Genomic DNA, 24,333 nt, shown 5'->3' on the forward strand with positions numbered 1-24,333 from the left:
AGCGCTCTACCACTGAGCTAAATCCCCAACCCCCTGTCTTTTTTTAATATTTATCTTTATTTTGGTGTATGTGCCTGGGTACCTGTAGGTTTATCACATATATGAAGTTGCCCTCAGAGGCCAGAAGGTTCTCTTGGCGCTGGACTTACAGGCAGTTGTGAACTCTCCATTGTGGGTGCTGGGGAACTAAACCCAGGTCCTCTGCAAAAGCCAAAAGGTGATCTTAATTGCTGAGCGCTCTCTCCAGCCCCCAGGCTTCCTTTCATATCCAGGGTCAGCCTCGGGGTCAGCCACACTGTTGTTGTAGACAGATGCACTAATCCCTCCTTAGGACCCCACCCCTCAACCCAACTGCTGTTTCCCTAAGACTAAACCCTAGAGCTGATGTTAATTCACACAAGTTCTCAAAAAGTTTGGCTGTATGTAGCAAGACCAAAAACATATTTATGCTTTTTGACCCAAACAACCCCATTTCTGGGAATCTGTCCTGAGGACATTCTGCAAATGATTGATGGGAAGTCTGTGTAGTAACATGAAATATTTATGATACAATGATTACAAAGTCTGGAAGAACTAAGCAAGAGGCCAGCCAAATGCGTTAGCGGTATCAGAATAATGGATTTATGGCAGTCTTCCTTTTTCTCAAACTGTTTTGTTTGTTTTCTGAGACGGGCTCTCTAGGTAGCCCTGGCTGGCCCAGAACTCTCTATGTAGACCATGTTGGGGCCTGGAACTCACAAGAGATCCACCTGCCTCTGCCTCCTGAGTTCTGGGATTAAAGGTGTGTGCCACCATGCCCAGTTTCTTTCCCAAACTTTCTGTATTAGTTATTGATTTTACCCTCCTATGCCATGTCAGAGTTTATCAACCAGGAGCAAACAGAAACAGCACAATCCGCTGGGAAGCTAGACATTTAACAAACAAGCCCTTCCCATCTCCTGTCATTTACACCTGGTTTCTTCAACTCTTAGGGGCGCACTTGACATTATTGAGCACCACTTACTTTCTAGCAGGGGAAACAGACTTTCAATTGCTGTACATAAGTTGTGTCATCACAAATACAATAATAAGACAGGCCTGTATAATCCCTGAACTGGAGAGGTGGAATAGGATCAGGAGTTCAAGGTCAACCTGAGCTACCTGAGAACTTGTCTCAAAAAAAAATTTTTTTTAATAAAAATTTTAAAATACAGTACACAAATAAACTTGAGTGTTAATAAGAACCATAAAGAAAAAAGTAATTGTCCACCAAGAGCAAAAGGGAGTCAAGGAAGTCTTCCAAAAGTTTGGGCTGATTGATTAAAGTTCAGGTTTGAAGTTTATCTGCCAAAACAAAGGGGCCCCAACATGTACAAAAACAAGAATACGTGAACAACATGGTGGGTTTAGGAAATTACTGAGGGCAATTTGGGACGGGAAGGCAGCTGGGTGGGTGTGAGGCATTTATGAGGGAAAAGGCTTTCGTTGTAGTTGGACGGTGCAGGGTCCTGGGCTTTGGAGCAATCATGAGATTTGCATTTTAGAGCGATGACTCTGGCCTACGTGGAGAGCGTGGAAAGGTCTTTTTGGGGTTGCGCTGGGTCAGGAAAAAAGGGCGGCCCAAAGGGGACCCGCACACTCCCTTTCTCAACATCCTGACTGACACTTGGCCGGCGACTAGCGCCTCCAGGATCGCCCTCCCTTCTCCTCCCCTTGGGCCCGGCGGGCGGGCAGGCGAGCTAGGGAGGCGAGGCAAGGGGTGGCCCTGCCTGGGTGGTCTCCTGCTCCGCCCCCTGCGGCGCCGTTACCTAGCAACGGATCCGGCAGCCGGGCTGCGGGTAATTTGCGGCCCCCTCAGCCAATGGGAGGGCGTCACCCCGGCCCGCTCCTTTTTCTGAGACTCCTGCTGCTTCTCGAGACCGGCAGTCGCCACCTTGAGCCGTGAGGTGCTTCTCAGCCAGCCGGTTCCACCCACACGTGGACCACGGCCCACAAATCCAGCGGGACTTAGCGCCGCAGGCCTGCACCACCCCGCACCGCCGCTCCAGGCTGCTCCGGTGCATCTGCTGCACCCGCGTCTCACCCCCGACCGCACGTTCGCGACCCCTAGGAATCCCAGCCGAAGCCAGACGGCACAAGGGGCCGAGCTAGCCTATGGCCGCGCTCAGATAACGCAGGTTGGGGGCGTTCGCGCCCCCCATCCTCACCAGCATGGTTCGGCCGCTGTCCCTTGGAGAGCTGCCTCCAAGCTACACACCTCCAGCTCGGTCCGCAGCACCTCAGGTGAGTACAAGAGAAGCTAGAAGAAGCGGGGTCGTGTCTGTCACTAGAACTTCTGCAGGGTGTGTGATGTTTACAGGTCAAGGTTACTGGATCTGGGAAGACAAGTTAGAGCTAGCAAGTGATGTGTTAGCTTATTTCTTATCATCTACTGGGTTCGCCTCTGTGCCCAACTGACAGCTAGTGTGTGTGCATGGCTCATAACGCTCAAAAATTGGGCGTTCTCAGGTGTACTTGTGGAGAAGGCACAGAGGAAGAGAGTCGGATCTTCAGTTTGAAGCCCCTCTATCTGTAGCTGCTTCCTGCCCTGCATCCAGAAGTCAGAAAACCAGGACTTGACAGAGAGAAGGGAAGGAGTCTGCATTGTTACACTGACACCTGGCTGACCCTTCTCTTTCCATCTCAGATCCTAGCTGGAAGCCTGCAGGTTCCTCTCTGGCTTCGTGCTTACTTCCAAGGCCTACTCTTCTCCCTGGGGTGCAGGATCCAGAGACACTGTGGCAAAGTGCTCTTCCTGGGACTGGTAGCCTTTGGGGCTCTGGCACTGGGTCTCCGAGTGGCGGTAATTGAGACAGACTTGGAGCAGCTTTGGGTAGAAGGTGAGTTACACTGGCCATAGCTGCTTTGCTATGTGGAACTCAAGACAAAAGTCAGGATGAGGAGCTGGCCACTGAGCCCCAGCTGGCCTGCCTGGTCAAGGATCTGGAAGGGCATCTCCCGATCAGAGCCTGTGTATCTGGGCATGTTGGAGAATGCCTACCTCTCCCCCAATCTCTCTCAGTGCTGTGAATGGAGCCCAGGGGCATTGTGCATGCTAGGCACATCTCTACCATCCAGCTGTATCCTCAGTCTCTCTCACCCATAAATAGACGCCTCTAGATGGTAGCATCCTATGAATAAGCTTACAGAATATTTATCTTTGAGTATGTGTGTATTTAGCATTTATAGCTAGCCTGTTTTGTTTTGTTTTGTTGTGAGACAGGGTTTCTCTGTGTGGCCCTGGCTGTCCTGGAACTTAATCTGTAGACCAAGCTGGCCTCAAGATCCGGAGATCCGCCTCCCTCTGCCTCCCCAGTGCTACAGTGCTGAGATTAAAGGTGTGGACCACCACCACTGGTGAGCCTTTTTTTTTTAAAATTGTACATCACAGTTTGACAAATGGAACAAGACTCATTTTTCAGTAGCCAAAGAAAGTAAAAGTGTGTACTGGGATAAGTTCCATACAAAACAAAGCAGAGTGTAGTCATGTTGTATAAGAGAAGGCAGGGAGAGACCAGGAAACTGGAAATTAGGACTGCCATTGTAGCTACTCAAGGGGTCGAGGCAAGAGAATTGCTTTTAGTCTAGGAATTCAACAATGGCCTGTGTCAGAGAGACAGAGACAAAAGGGCAGCCAGAAAGAAGATCTCTGGGGATGTAGCTGATGGCAGACTGCTTGTCTAGCATGCCCAAGACCTTGGCTAAGTCTCATCCCCGACACTGGGAAGGGGGCAAGCCAGAGGAAAAAGTCAGGTCTGGAAGGATAGGAACCCTTGATCAAGCCATCTGCCTGGACTTCTGGGTAGAAATCTCGGGCACCCAGGCCCCTGCAGCCATGCAGTGGAGATGCAGCCTAGACTGCACTCTAAGGCAATCGTCAGGGTCAAATGAGATCAAATCCCCACATCCCAATGGAAGCATTAAGCAATTAATGGTTTCAGCATGCCTCTGTTCGTTGCGGATGCCTGGTTTCATATGGCGGGCGTTTGACAAAGTCGGGGCCTGCTCTTGTTCTCCCTGGGAAATCTGCATTTGTGGCCTCCCCAGACCTCCCCAGCCCTGGCCCACACCCAAGGCAGGTCCCAGGTCGAAGTCTCACACCCTTGAGTTATTTCAAATGCTGGCAAGTCCTGGGATACAGAGCAGATGTTTCTTGGAGCTCCCACACCCCATCTCCACCCTCCCTGCAGCCCTCTGCAGACTCTTAAGCATTCACACTCTTAAGACAGCCCTAGGGTCCACAGCAGATGTTTCTTCCTGCCTGCCAGCCTGCCCCCAGCATCAGGACACACATGTGCATACACGCATATATGCGTGCGCCCACACAAACCACGGCTGCTTGGGTGGTCCCAAATGACTTTTGAATATCCTGCCACAATAAAGTGAGTCTCCCCCTCTTCCCTTCCTCTTTCTGCCTTCCCCAGTTCTTCCCCAATTAAACACTGCTTGAACATCCACATTGGCTCATCTCCCTGCCCCCCATCAAAGGCAGGGTTTGTCCCCGCCAGGTCCTGCTGTTCTTAGGAGGAAGGTATTGTAAGAGGATGGTAGCTGATTCCTAGGCTTTAGGGGCTACGGCCTCCCCGGGTCATGCAGGTGACCTTCACCTTGGGATCCTCCTGCCGTAGACTCCTGAGTGTTGAGATTAGTAGGATCACTGTCTTAGCAGTGACCCCGACATGATTTTTTCTCCATAGCTCTGCAGTTGAGTTTCTTCATTTAATGCCCTTCCCAATGAGGAGCTGATCAAGTTGAGAGGCGAAGAGATTTTCTTGTTGGTAGTTTTGCTAGGACGGAAGTAGAAGGAGCAGAACCTCAGTTAGCAGAGTTTCAAACAGAGGTCAAGGCCCTTCTTGGCTGTAAAATGTAACCTGTTTTCCTTTGCCTTTCCTGAATTTTTTCTTCCCCACAGGGCAGGGGTAGAGGGGTGGGAGGCAGTGGCTAGGGATCAAACAGCACTACCTTGGTCAACTTAAAACTAAGGGGCTCAAAAATAGGTAGTTATAGGGCTGGGAAGACAAGTTAGTGAAGAAAGTGCTTCCTGTACAAGCATGAGAACCCAAGTTCAGATCCCCAGCATCCACGTAAAAGCCAGACATGGCAGGGCACACCTGTAACCCCAGAACTGGGGGAGTGGGACAGGCAGATTCTGGGACTGCCAGCTAGTGTCCCTGAAACCATGAGCTGCAGGCTCAGGCAGATACCTTGTCTGAAAAAGTAACGTGGAGAGGATAGGAAGAGGTCTTGGTAGCTAAGAACATTTGCTGTGCAACCTTGAAGACCAGAGTTCAGACCCCAGCAAACTGAGTCACACACACACCCGTAACCGCCAGCCTCAGAGGAATGGAGGGTCTCCGGGATTTGTTGGCTTCAGGCCTAGCCAAGAAAACAGCTTTGAGGAGACAGAGACTCCTGATCTTCTTCTGCCTTCTTCACGTGGCCACAGGCATGCACACCTGCACACACGCACTCACAAATAGATAGTTCTGTAAATGACAAATGGAGCCTGACTGGAAGATAGGAGCAGCCAGCCAGTGGATGTGAGGGCAGGAGGTGATCACCCACCAGCAGTAGCTCAAAGCTAAATACCCAGGAACTGGTCTCAGTTCTCACTCATTACTGGTTCCTCCCTTTTAAGGTCTTATACAACTAACGCTTCCTTTCCACCCTTGTGATGGTACCGTAGTTAAGACCTTTTCAATCTTCTGACAAACACACTAATTATATCATTAGGAGTCCTTGTAGCCACATGAAAGAGAGAAGGGGGTCCGTAGGACAGGAAGGAAGAAGGCTGAGGTTTATTCTTGTAACAGGAGATTTGGCAATAGAGAATTCTGGGTGATTAGTCTGGCAGACATCAGCCAGGACCCAGGTTCTTTTTTTTCTCCACTGTCTTCAGCACATTAGACTTGTCCTCAGGCTTATCCCAAGAAGCTGCTGCTCCTGGACATGGTGACACATACTTACAATCCCAGCACCAGGGAGATGGAAGCAGAAGGATCAGTAGTTCGAGGCTAACCTCAGCTACATAGTGAGTTCAAGGCCAGCCTGGGCCAAAAGATGAGGATGATAATGGAGGAGTAAGAGGAGAAAAAGACAAGGAAGCTGAAGTCATTTCTGGACATGCCTAGGCAGGAGTATGTTGAGAACTCTAGGCCGGCCAGGGATACATAGGCAGATCCTGTCTCCTGTCGTCCAGGCTGGCCATGAACTTCTTCTTACTGAGGGATAATCTTGATTCTCCTGCTTTTGTGCCCTCCTAAGTGCTGAGATTACAGATGTGTGCCACCACACTGGGTTATATGTAGTCCTGAGGGTCAAAGGTTGCCAAGCTGAATGGTCTCCCCAGCTCTTCGTCTCTTTAAAGTGATGAAGGCTGGACCTGTTTGCACAGGCCAATGACCTCAGTTACTTGGTAGGCTGAGATAGTCTGAAGACATCCTGAGCTATGGAGTGAGTTTAAGACCAGCCTTGGCAGTTTATTGAAATGGTGTCTCAAAGTGTCAGGACTGGGGAGGTGGCTCGGTGGACAGGGTGCTCACTTACCACACAAGCATGTGCATCTGACTTCCAGTTCCCAGCACCAGTGTGAAGGCCATGACGCACATCCCTAACGCCAGCACTGGGGAGCAGAGCAGACTCTGTGGATCCTGGGCCTCATTGGCCAGTGATAACAGCAAAAACAGTGAGAGCCAGGTTCAGCGAGAGAAGCTGTCTCAAAAAATGGAGAGTGATAGAAGAGGGCACCAGGATATTAACCTCTGGCCTTCACACATCACGCACGCGCGCGCGCGCGCACACACACACACACACACACACACACACACACACACACACAAATACACATACATACTTATACTTAGAAGTACTTTTTTAAAGGACTGAGGCCACAGTGGTAGTAGTATGCTTACCTGACATGTGTAGCCTAGGTTCTATACTATAGAGGGAGGATGGGTGGGTGGGTGGATGGATAGATAGACAGCCAGACAGATAGATAGAGTGAAAAAAATTTTTTGAGAAACCTCCAGACAATTTCCTATCTACTTGCCAAGATTATATTACTGGTAAATCCTTCAGTTAGCAAAAAACAATGTGATTCTGTGATTGGCACCTTAGAAAATGTGTTTTTGCCCTGTGGCGCTAGAGAGAAATCCAGACATCCTTAATCAGTAGCCTTTCTGAGGATACCCAGTAAAAATCAGTCATCTAGCAAAGAAGCTAAGGAAATGAATCAGCCTTGCCTTCCAGGCTGCCTCCACATCGCCCCCTGGGGTACACAGAAATCTGGCCAAGTCAGTCCTGTCCCGGCTTGGGGCCTTGCTGTCCTTGGCTCCTCCAGGTCCTGCAGAGGCTCTGCTGATCTGTGAGCCTCCTACACACTCCAGGCCCGCTGTCTGATCCAGTCACTTCTTCAGCTTTGTTATGGCTCTTCCCTGGCTCACTCTTTTATTTATTTGGGTTTTTTAATGTGCATGGGTGTTTGTCTATGTATGTGCCAAGTGCCTTCAAAGGCCAGAAGGTATCAGATCCCTGAAGCTGGAATTACAGACAGCTGAAAGCTGGCATGTATGTGCTGGAAATTGAACCCCGCTCCTCTGAAAGAACAGCCAGTGCTCTTAACTGCTAGCTCTCTCTTAGCAGTATCAAAAACCCAAACCTTTAATAGTGCACAGCACTAGATTAAGGTCATCTGAGCTTCTGTGCAGAACCTACTGTGATTCCTGTCTCGATCGCAAGACTTGAGTCCCTTACAAACAAAATTTCTGAACTAGTGCTTGTGAACATTAGTACTGAAATAACGTACCAAATACACTCCATGGTAAACCTCTATAACCCAGCAATGCTGTCAATTTTAAATGTTTGTTAATTTAGTAGATAATAATTCATTGCCATTTAGCTCTTCAAACGTGATCTTACACAGTAGTTCAAGTTAGCCTGAGACTCAACAATCCTACCTCAGCTACTTAAGTACTGGCCTTGGCTACGTAGAAAATTTGAGGCCAGCCTGGACTACCTGAGGCCCCGTTGCAAAAAACAAAAGGAAAGGAGTGGCAGTGTGCAGAGGTGAGGTAGCTCAGCTGGTAGAGTGCACCTCCAGCTCTCAGAAGCCCTGGTCGATTCCCAGCACTGTGTATAGCCAGGTGTGTTTATCTCTGCAGGAAGCAGGAAGATTATCAGTTCAAGGTCATTGTCAACTACATGGCAACATAGCAAGTTCAAAGCTAGCCTGAGCTACGTGAGCCCTTCTCTCCAAAAAAGGAAGAAAAATAAAAAAGAGTAGTGGGGACGTACCTAAGGACAGAGCCCCTGCCTGGCGTTGCCGTTAGCAGAGTTAGGGTAGGTTGTACACTGGTTAACAGTTGTAGCCCCGTTTGTAAAGGAACCAGCCTGGCGGATGCACTGGTCTGTTTCCTGCCTTCCTGCTGCTTTCCCAGCAGTCTTTTCTCCCCTGCTCCCTCCTTTTTCTGTCATGGCATTTCTCTTCCACATCCTCTGCCTACAGTTCCATCGCCGTCCCTGCAGTCACTCCCTGGGTCTTTGCCGTGCCTTTGTTCCTAACACTGCTCTTAGGAATAAAGTAGGAATCAAGGTGGCACCATCTGCCCCTTTGGTTGGCTGGTTTCGGAGACGGGCTCACTGTGTAGCCAGGCTGTTGTGAGCCCATGACGTTCAACCCCAGTCCTCCTGCCTCAGCTTTGAAGTGCTGGACTTGCAGGGGTGAGCCTCCACACTCAGCCTTATTTAACATGAGCAAACTGGGCTGGAGAGATGGCTTGGTGGTTAAGAGCACTGGCTACTCCTACAGAAGACCCAGGTTCGATTCCCAGCACCCACGTGGTGGCTCAGACCATCTGGAACTCCATTTCCAGAGGATCTGACCTCTGAGGGCCCCAGACAGGCACCTGTTGCACATACATACATGCAGACAAACATTTGTGCACATAAAATAAATAAACCTAAAAAAACCTTTTTTATTATTTTAAAATAAATATATAAAGCTGAGAATTGAGGCTGAGAGAGAGTAATTTGTCAAGACATGGAGTATCGGGCAGAGAGATGCCTCAGAGGATAAGAACACTGGCTGCTCTTCCAGAGATCGTGAGTTCAATTCCCAGCAACCACATGGTGGCTCACAACCATCTATAATGCATTCAATTGCCCTCTTCTGTCCTGCAGGCAGAAATCCAGGCAGAACACTGTATACATAATAAGTAAATCTTACAAAAAAAAAAAAAAAAAAAAAAAAAAAAAAGACATGGAGTATCAGAAGCCGGGCCTGGGGACAGGCCTGAAGAGAGCTTTGTTCTTGTCCCTGGACCCACTGCCTTCTCCCATGGACAGTGTGTTCTCTCTGCTCTAATATCTGTTCTCGGTTGTCAGCTGACATTTGTCTTTTCTGTCCACTCTTTATCGGGAGGGTTCTTTGGTCTTGCTAGTGAAATTTAAGTTGTCTGCGTTCTCTCCGCACTTCTTATCAAGTCCCCCACCCCCACCCCACCCTCTGTGTCCTCACTTACAGGGGCCTTTCTCTCTGTCCTGTCCTCCTTCCTTCCGAGTGGCAGCCACTAACCTAAGCCTGGTGGAGTAAATAAATACTGCAGTGTAGACTGGGGACAGCAGTGGGTGGGGAAGAAGAGTAAATGGCCTGGATAGAAAAGCAGTGTGGCCAGGGGCTGGAGAGGTGGCTCAGCGGTTAAGAGCACCGGCTGCTCTTCCAGGGGACCTGAGTTCAGTTCCCAGCACCCACATGGTGGCTCACAACCATCTGTAATGAGATCTGGTGCCCTCTTCTGGCCTGCAGGCATACATGCAGGCAGAACACTAAAATAAATAAATCTTTAAAAAAAAAAAAAAAGAGAGAGAGAGAAAGAAAGAAAAAAAGAAAAGCAAGCAGTGTGGCCGTACTTAACTATTCTTGAGGGACGGCATAAGGGATTGAGCATGCATGGAAATCTGGGTGAGTGAGGTGAGCCTGTGGTCTTGAAAAAGAGATTGGCTACTGGGAATGGTGACATACACTTGTAATCTCAGCACTTGGGAAGTAGAGGTAGGAGGACTGTCCCAAGTTTGAGACCATCCTGGCTACCCAGTGAGTTCTAGACCAGCCCGGGCCACAGAGTGAGGGGAGGAGGGAAGCAGGGAGCAGGTGAAGGTGGATTCCTGAGGGTGACAGTGGCTAGCAAGAAAGGCCTCCAGGCAAGCAGAAGCCAAACTGGGCCTGAGAACAGACCAAATCCACAGTGCCCCTGCTGTGGCCCTCACCCTCCTCCAAATCATAGGTCATAATGCCCTCAGAATGTCTCTTCCTAGCGTGGGGGATGAGACAGGACGAAATATCCCTTCCTTTCTCAAGTCCCAGTTGCACAGCGTAACTCCAAGGCTAGCAAAATGCAAAACTTGAGGGTTGCTGGGATTGAGAAAGCCACAGCAGGTGTGGCTTTCAGTGAGGCCCAGGAATGGGGTCTGGGTCTCTGGCCCGCCTTGATTTCACCTCTGCAGGCATGGAAGCCAGGGTCGATCTTGAAGCATGACACTGAAGACTGACCCCACCTCCCTGCCTATGGGCTGCAGGGGCCATTGTTACCACACGCTGCCCTCACTGCCCTGTGCACCTGACTAGAAGCAGCCTCTACTCCCCACAGGCCCTGTGGTTCCTCCATGTCTTGCCCAGCTAAGCAGAGTGGGGCTGAGGGCACCTTATCTGGATGTTCCTATAATCCTGAAAGCCCAGCTCACGCTGATATTTCCCTTTTGGCTCGGAGATTGAACCCAGGACCATGCCCATCCTGTGTGGGCACTCTACCATTGAGTTACACCTATTCAAATTTTCAAGCCTTGGCGCCGAACCCCACCAATCTGGGTCATGCTGAAACTCTAGACCACCACAGAGTCCTGTAGCTGTGGCTTCTCCACATCCCCCAAATCTGCAGACTGGGAAGAAGGGCGGGAGATTGCTGGGGGCAGGGGCTGTCAGTCTGGGCAGTGTAAGCCCACCAAGGAGAAGGCAGAGACCCTTCCACAGCCATTTCCTGACCAGGGCGCCCTCAGAGATTTGGAGACCCCATTTCAGAGCTCTGGCCTACCTGGGCCCTTCCCCCAGCCCTTTCTCTTTGCTTTGGCAGTGGACAGCCGGGTGAGCCGGGAGCTGCGTTACACCAGAGAGAAACTTGGGGAGGAGGCTGCCTACACCTCTCAGATGCTGATTCAGACTGCACGCCAGGAGGGGGGAAATGTCCTCACGCCCCAGGCACTTGGCCTTCACCTCCAGGCAGCCCTCACAGCCAGTAAAGTACAGGTGTCACTTTATGGGAAGTAAGTCTGGATGAGGCCCCGGGAGGCTGGCACCATGCATGCTGGGGAAGTTCTAGAACAGGGTCCCTCTTCTACTGGTCACCTGTGCCCTGGCTGTTGCAGGTCCTGGGATTTGAACAAAATCTGCTACAAGTCAGGCGTTCCGCTTATTGAAAATGGAATGATTGAGCGAGTGAGTACCCCAGACTGTTCCCAAGTGCTAGGCGGAGGCACTGTGGAAAGGCTCAGGGACTCCACTAGGGGTGGGGACGGGACTAATGTGACCTGGGGTGTCCTTGGCAGATGATTGAGAAGCTGTTTCCATGTGTGATACTCACCCCACTTGACTGCTTCTGGGACGGAGCCAAACTCCAAGGAGGTTCTGCCTACTTGCCGTGAGTGCCACCCCAGCCCCCAGAGCCCTGTTTCATCTCCTGCCAGGGACTCCTCCCCCCCCCCCCCCCCCCGCAGAAAGGAGATGTGTGGGGGCATGAATGAAAAGCACGGTGAAAGCCCTGCCAGCAGGAGCAGCCTGGGCTGCCCAAGGCTCTCACCCGGAAGGGAAAGAGGGCCTGTCTGCTTTAGACAGAACACAGATCCTCAGGCAGAGATCTCGAGAGACTTCGCTCCTCACAGTAGCTGACTGTCAACTGAATTGTTGCTTGGACTAAAAAGAAAGCCTGTTAGATGCAGGTGTGTGTCTGGATATAGGTTAGAACCAAAGGTCAACTGTGTAGACTGGTAAGGCTTTCCTGGACCCGTCCACGTATCAAGCATGTACATTCCAAGGTCTGTCTCAGCCCCTTTAGTGGCCAGAGCTCACCGCAGCAGCTTGGTAGCAGAGGCAGCCCAAGCCTTGCCCATGTGGAAGAGGTCCTCGGAGTGAAGCAGGGGCCCACAGCAGCAGTGGGGGGGCGGGGACAGGCATTGATTTCTGACCTTCATTAACCGCGGGCTTTCCCCAGGGGCCGTCCTGATATCCAGTGGACCAACCTGGATCCCCAGCAGCTGCTAGAGGAGCTGGGCCCCTTCGCCTCTCTGGAAGGCTTCCGGGAGCTGCTCGAAAAAGCACAAGTGGGCCAGGCCTACGTGGGGCGACCTTGTCTGGACCCCAACGACCAGCACTGTCCTCCTAGTGCTCCCAACCATCACAGCAGGCAGGTGGGTTCCTGGCCAGGTCTGCTGAGAAAAGACACTTTCCCAGCCTTCTTCCCTGTGTGTTTCTATGTTCTGAGAGGTGGTCTGCCTACTTCCATTTTCTGGAAACACACACACACACACACACACACACACACACAATTCACTTCTAAAGAACCCTGGAGTGGCACAAGAATTACCACCACCACTACTTCTTACCCCCTCCTCCTTCTTTTCCTTCTTCTCCTCCACCTCCTCCTCTTCCCCTCCTCCTCCTCGAACCCTCCTTCCCTCCCCTCCTCTCCTCCTCCTCCTCTTCTTCTGTAGGTGTGTGTGCCTGAATGTGGGTACTAAGTGCATGTGAGTGTAGGTACCAAGGAGACCAAGGGTTGGATCCTCTGGGCCTGGAGTTACAGACAGTTGTGAGGTGCCTGACCTGGGTGCTGGGAACCAAACTTGGGTCTCTTGGAAGAGCAGCCAGTGTTCTTAACCTCTGAGCCATCTCTCCAGCCCCCTCTCCTTTTCATTTTGTTTTTCAGTGTTTTGTTTTATTCTTTTCCTCTTTGTTATTGTGTGGTTTATTTGTTTTGGAGGGGGCGGGGGTAAGACAGGGTCTCACCTATCTTGGCTGGCCTGGAACATACTGTGTAGAGACCCAGACACAGAGACCCACCTGCCTGTAGGCAGATTTTTCCTCAAGACTGTCCGCTCCCCAATAATGACATGGAGATTTATTATTAATTATGAAATCTTGGCCTTAGCTCAGACCTGTTTCTAACTAGCTCTTATAGTTAAATTAACCCATATTTTTAATCTACGTTCTTCCATGTGCTCATTACCTTATCTCTATTATGCCCATCCTGGTTATCTCTCATCTGGCTGGTGACTCTGCCTTTCTTCTTCCTAGCATCCAATCTGTCCAGAAACCCTGCCTAGCATTTAACTGTTCAGCTTTTTGAAACCAGAGTGACACATCTTCACAGTATACAAAAAGATTATTCCACACCTGCCTCTGTCTCCCAAGTGCTAGGATTAAAGGCTATACCCTGCTTTTAGTCTTATTTTGTTTTTGAAGATTTATTTGGGGCGGCAATATACATATATGGGGTGCCTATGGAAGCCAGGAGAGGGTGTCAGATCCCCAGGAGCTGGAGTTGCAGGTGGATGTGAGATGTTGAGTGTGGCTGCTGGGAACCGAACTCTGATCCTCTGGAAAGGCCGGGCCGCTCTTAGCACACTGAACTCCTCCAGCCCTTGTTTCAGGTTTTGCAATGGGGTCTTGCTCTCCAGCCCTCAATGGCCTAAAACTTGCAATGTGGATAAGTCAGCCTCAGATTTTCGGGAGTCCTCCCAAGTCTGCCTCTCCAGAACCAAGACCGTAGGTGTTTGACTGCGGTACTCAGCTTTGTCAGTTTTTGTCAGGGTTCCCTGTACTCGGGTTGGCCCCAGTTCACTGGGTACTTTAGGATGGATGGCCTTGAACTCAGGATCCTCCAACCTCGACTTTCCACACCTGAGTGGCTTTCCTTCTACCTTCTCTTCCTTTTGGGCTTTCCCCCCAGATCAAGTCTCTCTCTGCAGCCAGGCCATCTCAAACTCACAGTGGACCTCCCTCCTCTGCCTCTTGAGTGCTGGGGTTGTGACCGTGGCCACATTAGGAGCCGCCTGTCCTCTAAACTTGGGGCCAGACCTTATCAAAATAGACTAGACGGAGCTAGGCAGTCTGGAGGGAGAGGCAGACGGATCTCTGAGTTCAAGGCAGCCTGGTCTACAGAGCGAGTTCTAGGACAGGCTCCAAAGCTACACAGAGAAACCCTATCTCAAACCCCTCCCCCACCCAGTACTACTACTAATAACAACATAGATAGATTATACCAGGAAACCAAGAACAACGGAGTTAGGGCCAAGAGTACAGCTCTGCTGGCAGAGTGCTTGCGCAGCATGCATGAGGAACCCAGCGCCACGTAAAACTCATAAAAGAGGACATGATGGCTCATGCCTGTACGGCTCCGCACTCAGGAGGCAAAACAGAGAGGTTACAGGCTCATTACAGTACAGGCCCACCAGGTGGTGGCACACACCTTTAATCCCAGCACTTAGGAGACAGAGCCAGAAAGATCCCTATGAGTTCCAGACCAGCCTGGTCTACAGATCGAGATCCAGGACAGGTGCAAAGCTACACAGAGGAACCCTGTCTCAAAAAGCAACACAAGGGCTGGAGAGATGGCTCAGAGGTTAAGAGCACTGGCTGCTCTTCCAGAGGTCCTGATTTTAATTCCCAGCAAGGACATGGTGGCTCACGACCATCTGTAATGAGATTTGGTGCCCTCTTCTGGCATGCAGGAATATATGCAAACAGAACATTGTATACATAATAAATAAATAAATATATCTTTAAAAAAAAAAAAGGATTCAGGCCCACTGAGTCCTGTGTCAGGGTTCTAGAGGTACAAGCCTAGGGCTTCATCCAGTTTTAGGTACACACGCGCACACACACACACACACACACACACACACACACACACACATCCTGACTGCTGGGTTTACAGATGTATATCACCATGCTGGGCTGGATCACACACACACACACACACACACACACACACACACACACATACACACACATCCTGACTGCTGGGTTTACAGATGTATATCACCATGCTGGGCTGGATCACACACACACATATACACACACACATCCTGATTGCTGGGTTTACAGATGTATATCACCATGCTGGGCTGAGTCACACACACACACACACACACACACACACACACACACACACACACATCCTGACTGCTGGGTTTACAGATGTATATCACCATGCTGGGCTGGATCACACACACACATATACACACACACATCCTGACTGCTGGGTTTACAGATGTATATCACCATGCTGGGCTGAGTCACACACACACACACACACACACACACACACACACACACACACACATCCTGACTGCTGGGTTTACAGATGTATATCACCATGCTGGGCTGGATCACACTACTACCTCTCCTTTTTGGTATATGGTAGTAATGGTGATTGAATCCAGAGCCGTGTGTGTGTTAGCTAGGCAAGCACTCTACCACTGAGCATGATCCCTGGCCACCTAGAGCTCTAAGTATTTCAGACTCCTCTCAGGGCTGCTGAGATGGCTCAGCAGGTAAAGGTACTTGTCACCAAGGCTGATGACCTGAGTTTGATTCCCAGGACCCACATGGTGGAAAGAGAGAAACAATTTTCAGAAGCTATCCTCTGACCTCCACATACAAGCCCTGACATGCTCTATGTTCACACACATGCATACATGCACATAAATAATATAATTTTTAAAATTCTAAAGACTTGCCGGGCAGCAGTGGCACACGCCTTTAATCCCAGCACTCGGGCGGCAGAGCCAGATGGATCTCTGTGAGTTCGAGGCCAGCCTGGTCTACAGAATGAGATCCAGGACAGGCTCCAAAACTACACAGAGAAACCCTCTATCTCGAAAAAACAAACAAACAAACAATTTCTAAAGACTTAGAAACGTCTTTCTGTTCTCCTCTAGGCTCCCAATGTGGCTCAAGAGCTGAGTGGGGGCTGCCATGGCTTCTCCCACAAGTTCATGCATTGGCAAGAGGAACTGCTGCTGGGAGGCACAGCCAGAAATCCCCAAGGACAGCTGCTGAGGTCAGGCCTCCCCCGGGACTGGGACTTGGTGAGGGGACCTGGGAATCTACAGTGCTAGGCAGCTCTGGAGAAAGCACCCCACAAACCCACACTGACTGTTGAGGCCAGCTCTGACTTCTGCTCCTGTACCCCCAACCAGGGCAGAAGCCTTGCAGAGCACCTTCCTGCTGATGAGTCCCCGTCAGCTGTATGAGCACTTCCGGGGCGACTACCAGACCCATGACATCGGCTGGAGTGAGGAGCAGGCCAGCACAGTGCTGCAGACCTGGCAGAGGCGCTTTGTACAGGTCAGTGTGGGCAGAGACGAAGAAGAGTTCTCTGAGGCCGTGCCCTCCTCCTGTCCCCTCACACTCACCCTGTCTCTGCAGCTAGCCCAGGAGGCTCTGCCTGCCAATGCATCCCAGCAGATCCACGCCTTCTCCTCCACCAGCCTGGATGATATCCTGCTCGAGTTCTCTGAAGTCAGTGCCCCCCGTGTGGTGGGAGGCTATCTGCTCATGGTGGGTCCTGCGTCCAACAACCTTGTCTCCCCTCCAGCGGGTTTCCACCCTGGAAACCTGTCTGAGACTGTGTCCTGTCCCCACAGCTGGCCTATGCCTGTGTGACGATGCTACGGTGGGACTGTGCCCAGTCCCAGGGTGCTGTAGGTCTTGCTGGGGTGTTGCTGGTGGCCCTGGCAGTGGCCTCAGGCCTTGGACTCTGTGCCCTGCTTGGCACCTCTTTTAATGCTACCACGACTCAGGTAGACCAGGACTGGGGGGCAGCCTTTGTGGGGCCATCTCCAGGCTACGTGGTTCCTCCACATGACTGATTTCCCCACTCTTCCCCTCTAGGTCCTGCCCTTTTTGGCTCTGGGCATCGGCGTAGATGACATATTCCTGTTGGCACATGCCTTCACAAAGGCCCCACCTGACACCCCTCTCCCAGTAAGGACACATCCACCAGCCTGGGCCCATCTGAAGCTCATCAAAGTGGCTAGGAGCCTCTTGACTTGAGTAATCTTGTCTGATAGGCTCATTAACCTTTTCGTGCGTCCGTCTCCCATGTGGAAATGGGAGTCACAGTCGCGGTGTTTATGTCCTGAGGGCTGGCACAGGATCAGCGACACTGGTGCTTAGGACAGCACATGCCCATTCCTAGTACCTGACAACTGACTGCTGTGGCATCAGAATTCCATTTCTGCCAAGTTTCTGGGCCTCCCCTACTGTCTTGAAGTCCCACAGTCCTCCTCTGTGACCTGAGGGTGTGTCCCTGCTCTGTCCTGGCAGGAGCGCATGGGTGAATGTTTGAGGCGTACCGGCACCAGTGTGGCACTCACATCCATCAACAACATGGTTGCTTTCTTCATGGCTGTCCTGGTCCCCATCCCTGCGCTGCGGGCTTTCTCCCTACAGGTGAGGCCTCATGAATGGGCAGGTGGGGTAGGGTGGACGTGGAGCACGGAGCATGCCTCATCCGGCCTTCATCCCTTCCTGTCTCCCCAGGCAGCCATAGTGGTTGGCTGCAACTTTGCAGCCGTGATGCTTGTCTTCCCAGCCATCCTCAGCCTCGACCTGCGCCGCCGCCAGCGCCAGCGCCTAGACGTTCTCTGCTGCTTTTCTAGGTGCTGTCCCCGTGTGCCCACTCTTTCCCCTCCTCCACCTCATCCTAGCCTGTCCCCTCCCCTGCGCCTCAACCTATGACTCATCGGCTTCTCCTTGACTCCTGCAGCCCCTGCTCTGCGCAAGTCATTCAGATCCTGCCCCCGGAGCGAGGGGACAGAACAGTACCAGTGGGCGTCGCCCACCTGACTGCCACCGTGCAAGCTTTTACCCACTGCGAAGCCAGCAGCCAGCACGTAGTTACCATCTTGCCTCCTCAAACCCACCTGATATCCCCCTCTTCCGATCCACTGGGCTCTGAGCTCTACAGCCCTGGGGGGTCCACTCGGGACCTTCTAGGCCAGGAGGAGGGGACAAGGCCGAAGGCAGCCTGCAAGTCCTTGCTCTGTGCCCACTGGACTCTTGCCCATTTTGCCCGCCATCAGTTTGCACCCTTACTGCTCCAGACACAAGCCAAGGTTAGTCCAGGTGCGGCAGAACAGTGACTCAGCATGTCTGGCTCGGCGGAGGGCGGAGGGCGGGGGGCTGGAGGGCAGCCCTGGGCCTCCTGCTTAATCCCGGCCTTCCGCAGGCCCTGGTGCTGGTGTTCTTTGGGGCACTTTTGGGCCTGAGCCTCTATGGAGCCACGTTGGTACAAGATGGGCTGGCCCTGACAGATGTGGTACCTCGGGGCACCAAGGAGCATGCCTTCCTGAGCGCCCAGCTCAGGTACTTCTCCCTGTATGAGGTGGCCTTGGTGACACAGGGTGGCTTTGACTACGCCCACTCCCAAGGAGCCCTCCTTGATCTGCACCAGCGCTTCAGCTCCCTCAAGGCCGTGTTGCCCCCACCTGCCACCCAGGCGCCCCGCACCTGGCTGCACTATTACCGCAGCTGGCTGCAAGGTAAGAGGCCGAGAGACCAGAACCTAGGGATGCTGCAGAGCGCAGTCTTTAGAGCTGTAGGCCGATCCTGGCCCCTCCCGTGTACCTCCAGGTATCCAGGCTGCCTTTGACCAGGACTGGGCTGCGGGACGCATTACCCGCCACTCTTACCGCAACGGCTCTGAAGATGGCGCCCTGGCTTACAAACTGCTTATCCAAACCGGGAATGCCCAGGAGCCTCTGGATTTCAACCAGGTAAGGAGTGGGCTGACCGGTCAAAGAGCTGGTGGGCTCCGGACGTCATGGCCCAGGCATTTAGCCTCCTCTGCCTTCACAGCTGACCACAAGGAAACTGGTGGACAAGCAGGGACTGATCCCACCAGAACTCTTCTACGTGGGGCTAACTGTGTGGGTGAGCAGTGACCCCTTGGGCCTAGCAGCCTCTCAGGCCAACTTCTACCCCCCACCTCCCGAATGGCTGCACGACAGATATGATACCACTGGGGAGAACCTTCGCAGTGAGTGCTGGGGGAGCTCACCTGGAACCTGGTCCTCAGCCGCACCTTCCACCACCCCACCCCGCCCCTCCCTCCACAACTGTTCCCCTCACCCTCCCTCTGTTCCTCTGTCTTCTCCACAGTCCCAGCAGCCCAGCCTTTGGAGTTTGCCCAGTTCCCCTTTCTGTTGCATGGACTCCAGAAGACTGAAGACTTTGTAGAAGCCATCCAAGGGGCCCGGGCAGCATGCACAGAGGCCGGCCAGGCAGGAGTGCATGCCTACCCCAGTGGCTCCCCCTTCCTCTTCTGGGAGCAGTATCTGGGGCTGCGGCGTTGCTTCCTGCTGGCGATCTGCATCTTGCTGGTGTGCACCTTCCTGGTCTGTGCTCTGCTGTTACTCAATCCGTGGACAGCCGGCCTCATAGTGAGTATTTGCAGGGTGGAGACTGAGAGACCCCAGTGGCACCCACCCTGCCCTCTCCAGACCAGCGTTCCTCCTGCCAGGAGCCCTGGGTAAGGTCTGCCCTCCACAGGTGCTGGTCCTGGCGATGATGACTGTGGAGCTCTTTGGTATCATGGGATTCCTGGGCATCAAGCTGAGTGCCATCCCTGTGGTGATCCTTGTGGCCTCTGTAGGCATTGGTGTTGAATTTACAGTTCACGTGGCTCTGGTAAGCATAGGCCCTGGAAGGAAAGGTCAGCCAATCATCAGAATTTAACAAAAATGGTGAGATCACCTCTGTGTGCTAAGAACTATTGAAACGGTTAGTCTGGGCATAGAGGTTGCACACATTTATTATTATTTTTTAACCAGGCTGTGGTGGCACATGCCTATAATCCCAGCTCTTGGGAGGCAGAGGCAGGCAGGCAGGCAGATCTCCATGACTTCTAGGCCATCCTGGTCTACAGAGCGAGTTCGAGGACAGCCAGGGCAGGTACACAGAGAACCCTGCCTTGAGAAACTAAAATAAATAAATAATGGTTTATTTAAATTCATTTTGTGTGCATTGGTGTGAAGGTGTCAGGTCCCCTGGAGCTAGAGTTATAGACAGTTGTGAGCTGCCATGTGGGTGTTGGGAATGGAAGCCAGATCCTCTGGAAGAGCAGCCAGTGCTCTTAACCACTGAGCCATCTCTCCAGCCCGGTTGCACACCTTTTATCGCAGTGCTCAGGAGGGAGAGGTGAGCAGATCTCTATGAATTGGAGGCCAGCCAAGGTTACATAACAAGACCCCACCTAACAATGAGAACAACAACAAAAAGACTTGGCAGGGCCGGAGGCAGGTATAGTGGCGGAGACTTGTCATTCCATCATCTGGTATATAGAGGAGTGGGCACGCCTTTAATCCCAGCACTAGGGAGACAGAGGCAGGCCTTGAGTTCTCTTTTTGGTTGTTGTTTTTGAGACAAAGGTTTTATTATGCAGCTTTGGCTGTCCTGGAACCTGCTCTGTAGGCCAGGCTGGCCTCAAACTCTGTAGCTGAGAATGACTTTGAATTCCTAATCCTCCTGCATGTAGTTATTACAGATGTGCAAAACTACCACGTGGGGCCCCGTTCTTTCATCAAGTGTTGACTGCTGTACTACTTACAACCTTTTCTGTTCTTTTTTATGTACATGAGTGTTTTGCCCACATGTGTATGTGTACCATGTGCATGCCTGGTGCCCACAGAGGTCAGAAGAGGGTGTTGGATCCCCGGAACTAGAGTAATAAGATGGTTGTGAGCCTCCATGTGGGTGCTGGGAATGGAACCCGGGTCTTCTGCAAGAGCAGCAGTGCTGTCAATCACTGAGCCATCTCTCCAGCCTTAATAACTACATCTTAATTAGTCCAGATGGCCAGTAAGTAAGTAAACAAATGAGGGCCACATTTGTAGTGAGAGAAAACCAAAGGCCTGTTTGGAATGGCGAGCAGGCAGGATGGAAGGAGGGAAGGTAGGAAGCATTATTTTCCCTGAGGCAGTCTCATGTAATTTAGGCTGACCTCCTACCACCCATGTGGCTGGGGATGACCTTCAATTCCTGATCCTCCTGTGTCTGCCTTCTCCACGTCTGGGTTCACCACCATGCCTGGCTTCGAATTGCCTGGGTAGAGATGTGGGTGTGAAGGAGGGGTTCCTACTGAAACAAATGTGTTAAAGCCAAAGAGGGTCCAGGCCTCCCCAGAGCATCACACTCACAGGCAGGCTGACACCAACACACCAGCTAGTCTCCACAGACAGCATTCTTCTCCCAACAGCCCCGTATTCCTAGATTACAGGAACAATCTATTCGCTGGTATAATAGTACAGGTCTGTAACCCAAGCACTCGGGAGTCAAAAACAGCGGGATCACCACAATTTGAAGGGCAGTTGGGTATACACAGTGACCTGAAAGACCTTGTCTAAAACAAATAAACAAATAATCAAACAGAAAAAGCAATATATGGCACTGGAGAGATGGCTCAGAGGTTAAGAGCACTGGCTGTTCTTCTAAAGGTCCTGAGTTCAATTCCCAGCAACCACATGGTGGCTCACAACCATCTATAATTAGATCTGGTGTAGAGGCAGAACACTGTATACATAATAAATCTTAAAAAAAAAAAGAAAAAAAGAAATATATGAATAGGGCATAGTGGGATACACCTATAGTCCCATACTTGGTTGGTAGAGGCAGGAGTTCATCCCCAGCTATGTAACAAGTTCGAGGCCAGCCTGGTTCACACAGTGAGTTCCAGGATAGCCAGCAATACACAGGGAAACTGTGTCTTAAAAAAAAAAAAACTACCCTGAAGGCAAGCATGGCAGCACAAACCTCTATTTCCAGCACTTGAGACACAGAGGCAGACAGATCTGTCTATATAGCAAGTTCCAGAATAGCCAGGGCCTCAGAGTGAGACCCTGTGTCAAAAACAAACAAAAAAGCTACCCTGAGAAGTACATCACCATGTTGTCCATCCTCCTGGGCCAGGAGTTGGCACACATTTTTTTATTACATGTTTTTAATTTGGGGGGAGGGGGTGTTCAGAGGACAATTACAGTAGCTAGTTCTCTACTTCCAGTTTGTAGGGCCTGGGAACTAAATTTAAATCATCAGACTTGGCAGCAAGCACCAGTATCCTCTGAGTTATCTTGCTGGCCCCATGCACACTTTTTTGTAAAAGGCCAGGGAGTATCCGTTTCAGACTCGGCAAGGGACATAACCTTACCATCATAGCACGAAAGCTGACTGACCAAACACTGTTGACACCTATCTGGGCATTGCTGGGTGGCCAGACACCTCTATTGTTACCCAAGTGGACACAACCATGCTTCCAGACCACGCCCATGAAGTTAGTTCACCTGGCCTTCTGTAGGGAACACCTGGGTGTGTCCTGGAATGGATAAAGAGCCACTGGGGACATTGGGTGAGCTGGCTGTGGTTGGCAGAAGAAGAACTCCAGGGCTCTCTCCCTAGGGGTTCCTGACCACCCAGGGTAGCCGGAACCTGCGGGCTGCTTGTGCTCTAGAACAAACATTTGCCCCTGTGACCGACGGGGCCATCTCCACGTTGCTGGGTCTGCTCATGCTTGCTGGTTCCAACTTTGACTTCATTATAAGGTACAAGAGGGCTCAGGAAGAGGGGACTACCCGCCCTGGCCTCGGGGCCTGGCCACTGACCCTCTTTCCCCCGCCAGGTACTTCTTCATGGTGCTGACAGTGCTAACCCTCTTGGGTCTGCTCCACGGACTCCTGCTGCTACCTGTTCTGCTCTCTATCCTGGGCCCCCCACCTCAGGTGACCAAACTCTCGCTCTGTCCTCCCTCTAAGGGACAGGGTGGTAAAGCAAGGGAAGGGACAGACCAAATGCCTTCGGCCTTCAGAGGGACCGGCCTTAGCCTCTTAGGACCCAGAGCACAGGGTCTGCCCTGCCTTGCAGCTTGGTTTTGTGAGCTCTGACAGGAGCCCAGCCTGTCAGCAGTCATGGTGCTCTCCATGAAGGGGATCACTGGGACTGGGGTCTCTTCCAGGTGGTACAGGTGTACAAGGAGAGCCCACAGGTCCTAAGCCCTGCAGCTCCACGAGGAGGTGGGCTCAGGTGGGGCATGCCCCCCACCCTGCCCCAGAGTTTTGCCAGAGTGACTACCTCCATGACTGTGGCCCTCCACCCACCACCACTACCTGGAGCCTACATCCACCCAGCCTCTGAGGAGCCCACGTAGGCCCCGGCTGCCACCCTAGCTGCTGACAGCTCTGGCAACCTCAGGACAGGAGGACCGGGTCTGGCCACTGAGTGAAAGAGTATCTGAATCGCAGAGACTCCACGAGAAGCAATGGGTGGGGTGTGAAAGGCACAATGGGCCCCTAGAAGGCCTTATGCTGCTGTCTGCATCTCCTCCCCTGACTCGGCCACCCCAGACTTATACCCAAAGAGAACAGCTACTGTTTGGCTGACAGCGTCCTAACACATAGGCCTCATGGAACATATGAGTGTCCAGGTTGGGGTGAAAGGCGCATTCTAGCTGCAGTGCAGCCCTGTCTCCTGCCCCACACAGTCACCTCAGCGGACCAAGCCTGAGGGTGCTTAGCACACTCTCCCAGGCCTGGCCCTTCATTGCTTGGTGACTCCTAAGGAGGCCTTCTGTACCTCTCCCCACCTCCTGCCATATAAATTATTTATATGAAGATGTTTATTTTTGTATATAGATGCTATTGCTGCTGAAAGTTTTTATTTTTAAAGAGTAAAATATATTCTATACAAACTCCTTTCAAATGGCTATGGTGCTTTTTGTTTTTTAGATGACTCATGAAAGTTAGCTATCAGAGGTGGCTTGTGTAGCGTCTGGGCCTGAAATCCTGCGCTTGTCTAGTTTTGGGAAAGACCTCAAAGCCGAGTATGGGTGGTGCACACCCTTAATCCCGGCAGAGGCAGAGGCAGGTGGGTCTCTGTGAGTTCCAGGCAGCAGGGGTGCTGTGCAGAGAAACCCTGTCAGGGGGGTGGGCGGGGGGAGAGACCTCAGATGCCAAAGTTTTATCCAAGTGCTTGATAATCTGTAAGCATAAATGCTTAGTGTAAGGCACTTCGGAGCTGGAGGTTACCTGCAACACCACACAACCAATCCTGTAAGTGGCACAGAAACCTGTCACAAAATCACAGATCTCTTAAGGGGGTCAACCCCAGGTTCCTGGGAAACACGTGCTTTGCCAAGAAGCCCCAGAGGGGCTTGCAGGAGATGCAGGTAACGATGGGAAGGCAAAGTGTGCATGTGCAGAGGCTATTAGGACCCTTGA

The 24,333-nt window shown here is 51.7% G+C and overlaps 1 protein-coding gene across 3 annotated transcripts; it reads left to right on the plus strand.

The window, feature by feature from the left end:
• The first annotated feature begins 1,702 nt into the window (after nucleotides 1–1,702).
• Nucleotides 1,703–23,808, plus strand: Ptch2 (patched 2). Of its 3 annotated transcripts, XM_036179673.1 has the most exons (22): nucleotides 1,703–2,262; nucleotides 2,666–2,858; nucleotides 11,142–11,331; nucleotides 11,434–11,503; nucleotides 11,614–11,705; nucleotides 12,276–12,471; nucleotides 16,003–16,124; nucleotides 16,264–16,411; nucleotides 16,493–16,624; nucleotides 16,711–16,866; nucleotides 16,958–17,050; nucleotides 17,393–17,518; nucleotides 17,609–17,727; nucleotides 17,835–18,183; nucleotides 18,297–18,609; nucleotides 18,701–18,843; nucleotides 18,926–19,106; nucleotides 19,229–19,509; nucleotides 19,619–19,756; nucleotides 22,520–22,662; nucleotides 22,740–22,839; nucleotides 23,073–23,808. In XM_036179673.1, the coding sequence occupies exons 1-22, from the start codon at nucleotides 2,191–2,193 to the stop codon at nucleotides 23,262–23,264; spliced, it is 3,549 nt and encodes a 1,182-aa protein (XP_036035566.1). In that variant the 5' UTR covers nucleotides 1,703–2,190; the 3' UTR covers nucleotides 23,265–23,808. The 3 variants fall into 3 exon arrangements, with proteins under 3 accessions (XP_036035566.1, XP_036035567.1, XP_036035569.1); XM_036179674.1 differs by lacking the exons at nucleotides 19,619–19,756; nucleotides 22,520–22,662; nucleotides 22,740–22,839; nucleotides 23,073–23,808 and having other exon boundaries at nucleotides 18,926–19,000; nucleotides 19,229–19,366; XM_036179676.1 differs by lacking the exons at nucleotides 18,297–18,609; nucleotides 18,701–18,843; nucleotides 18,926–19,106; ... (3 more) ...; nucleotides 22,740–22,839; nucleotides 23,073–23,808 and having other exon boundaries at nucleotides 17,661–17,727; nucleotides 17,835–17,900.
• The last annotated feature ends 525 nt before the right edge of the window (nucleotides 23,809–24,333 follow it).

The sequence above is a fragment of the Onychomys torridus genome, chromosome 2 (assembly GCF_903995425.1).
Source record: "Onychomys torridus chromosome 2, mOncTor1.1, whole genome shotgun sequence".
Lineage (NCBI taxonomy): Eukaryota > Metazoa > Chordata > Mammalia > Rodentia > Cricetidae > Onychomys > Onychomys torridus.

What these genes read in the sequence shown, in the direction of transcription:
- Ptch2 (XM_036179673.1), top strand. Translation starts at nt 2,191, where the DNA reads ATGGTTCGGCCGCTGTCCCTTGGAGAGCTGCCTCCAAGCTACACACCT. An exon ending in TGCGGGCTTTCTCCCTACAG is followed by an intron (nt 17,519 to 17,608) that starts GTGAGGCCTCAT and finishes CTGTCTCCCCAG; the next exon opens with GCAGCCATAGTGGTTGGCTG. An exon ending in AGCCTCTGGATTTCAACCAG is followed by an intron (nt 18,844 to 18,925) that starts GTAAGGAGTGGG and finishes CTGCCTTCACAG; the next exon opens with CTGACCACAAGGAAACTGGT.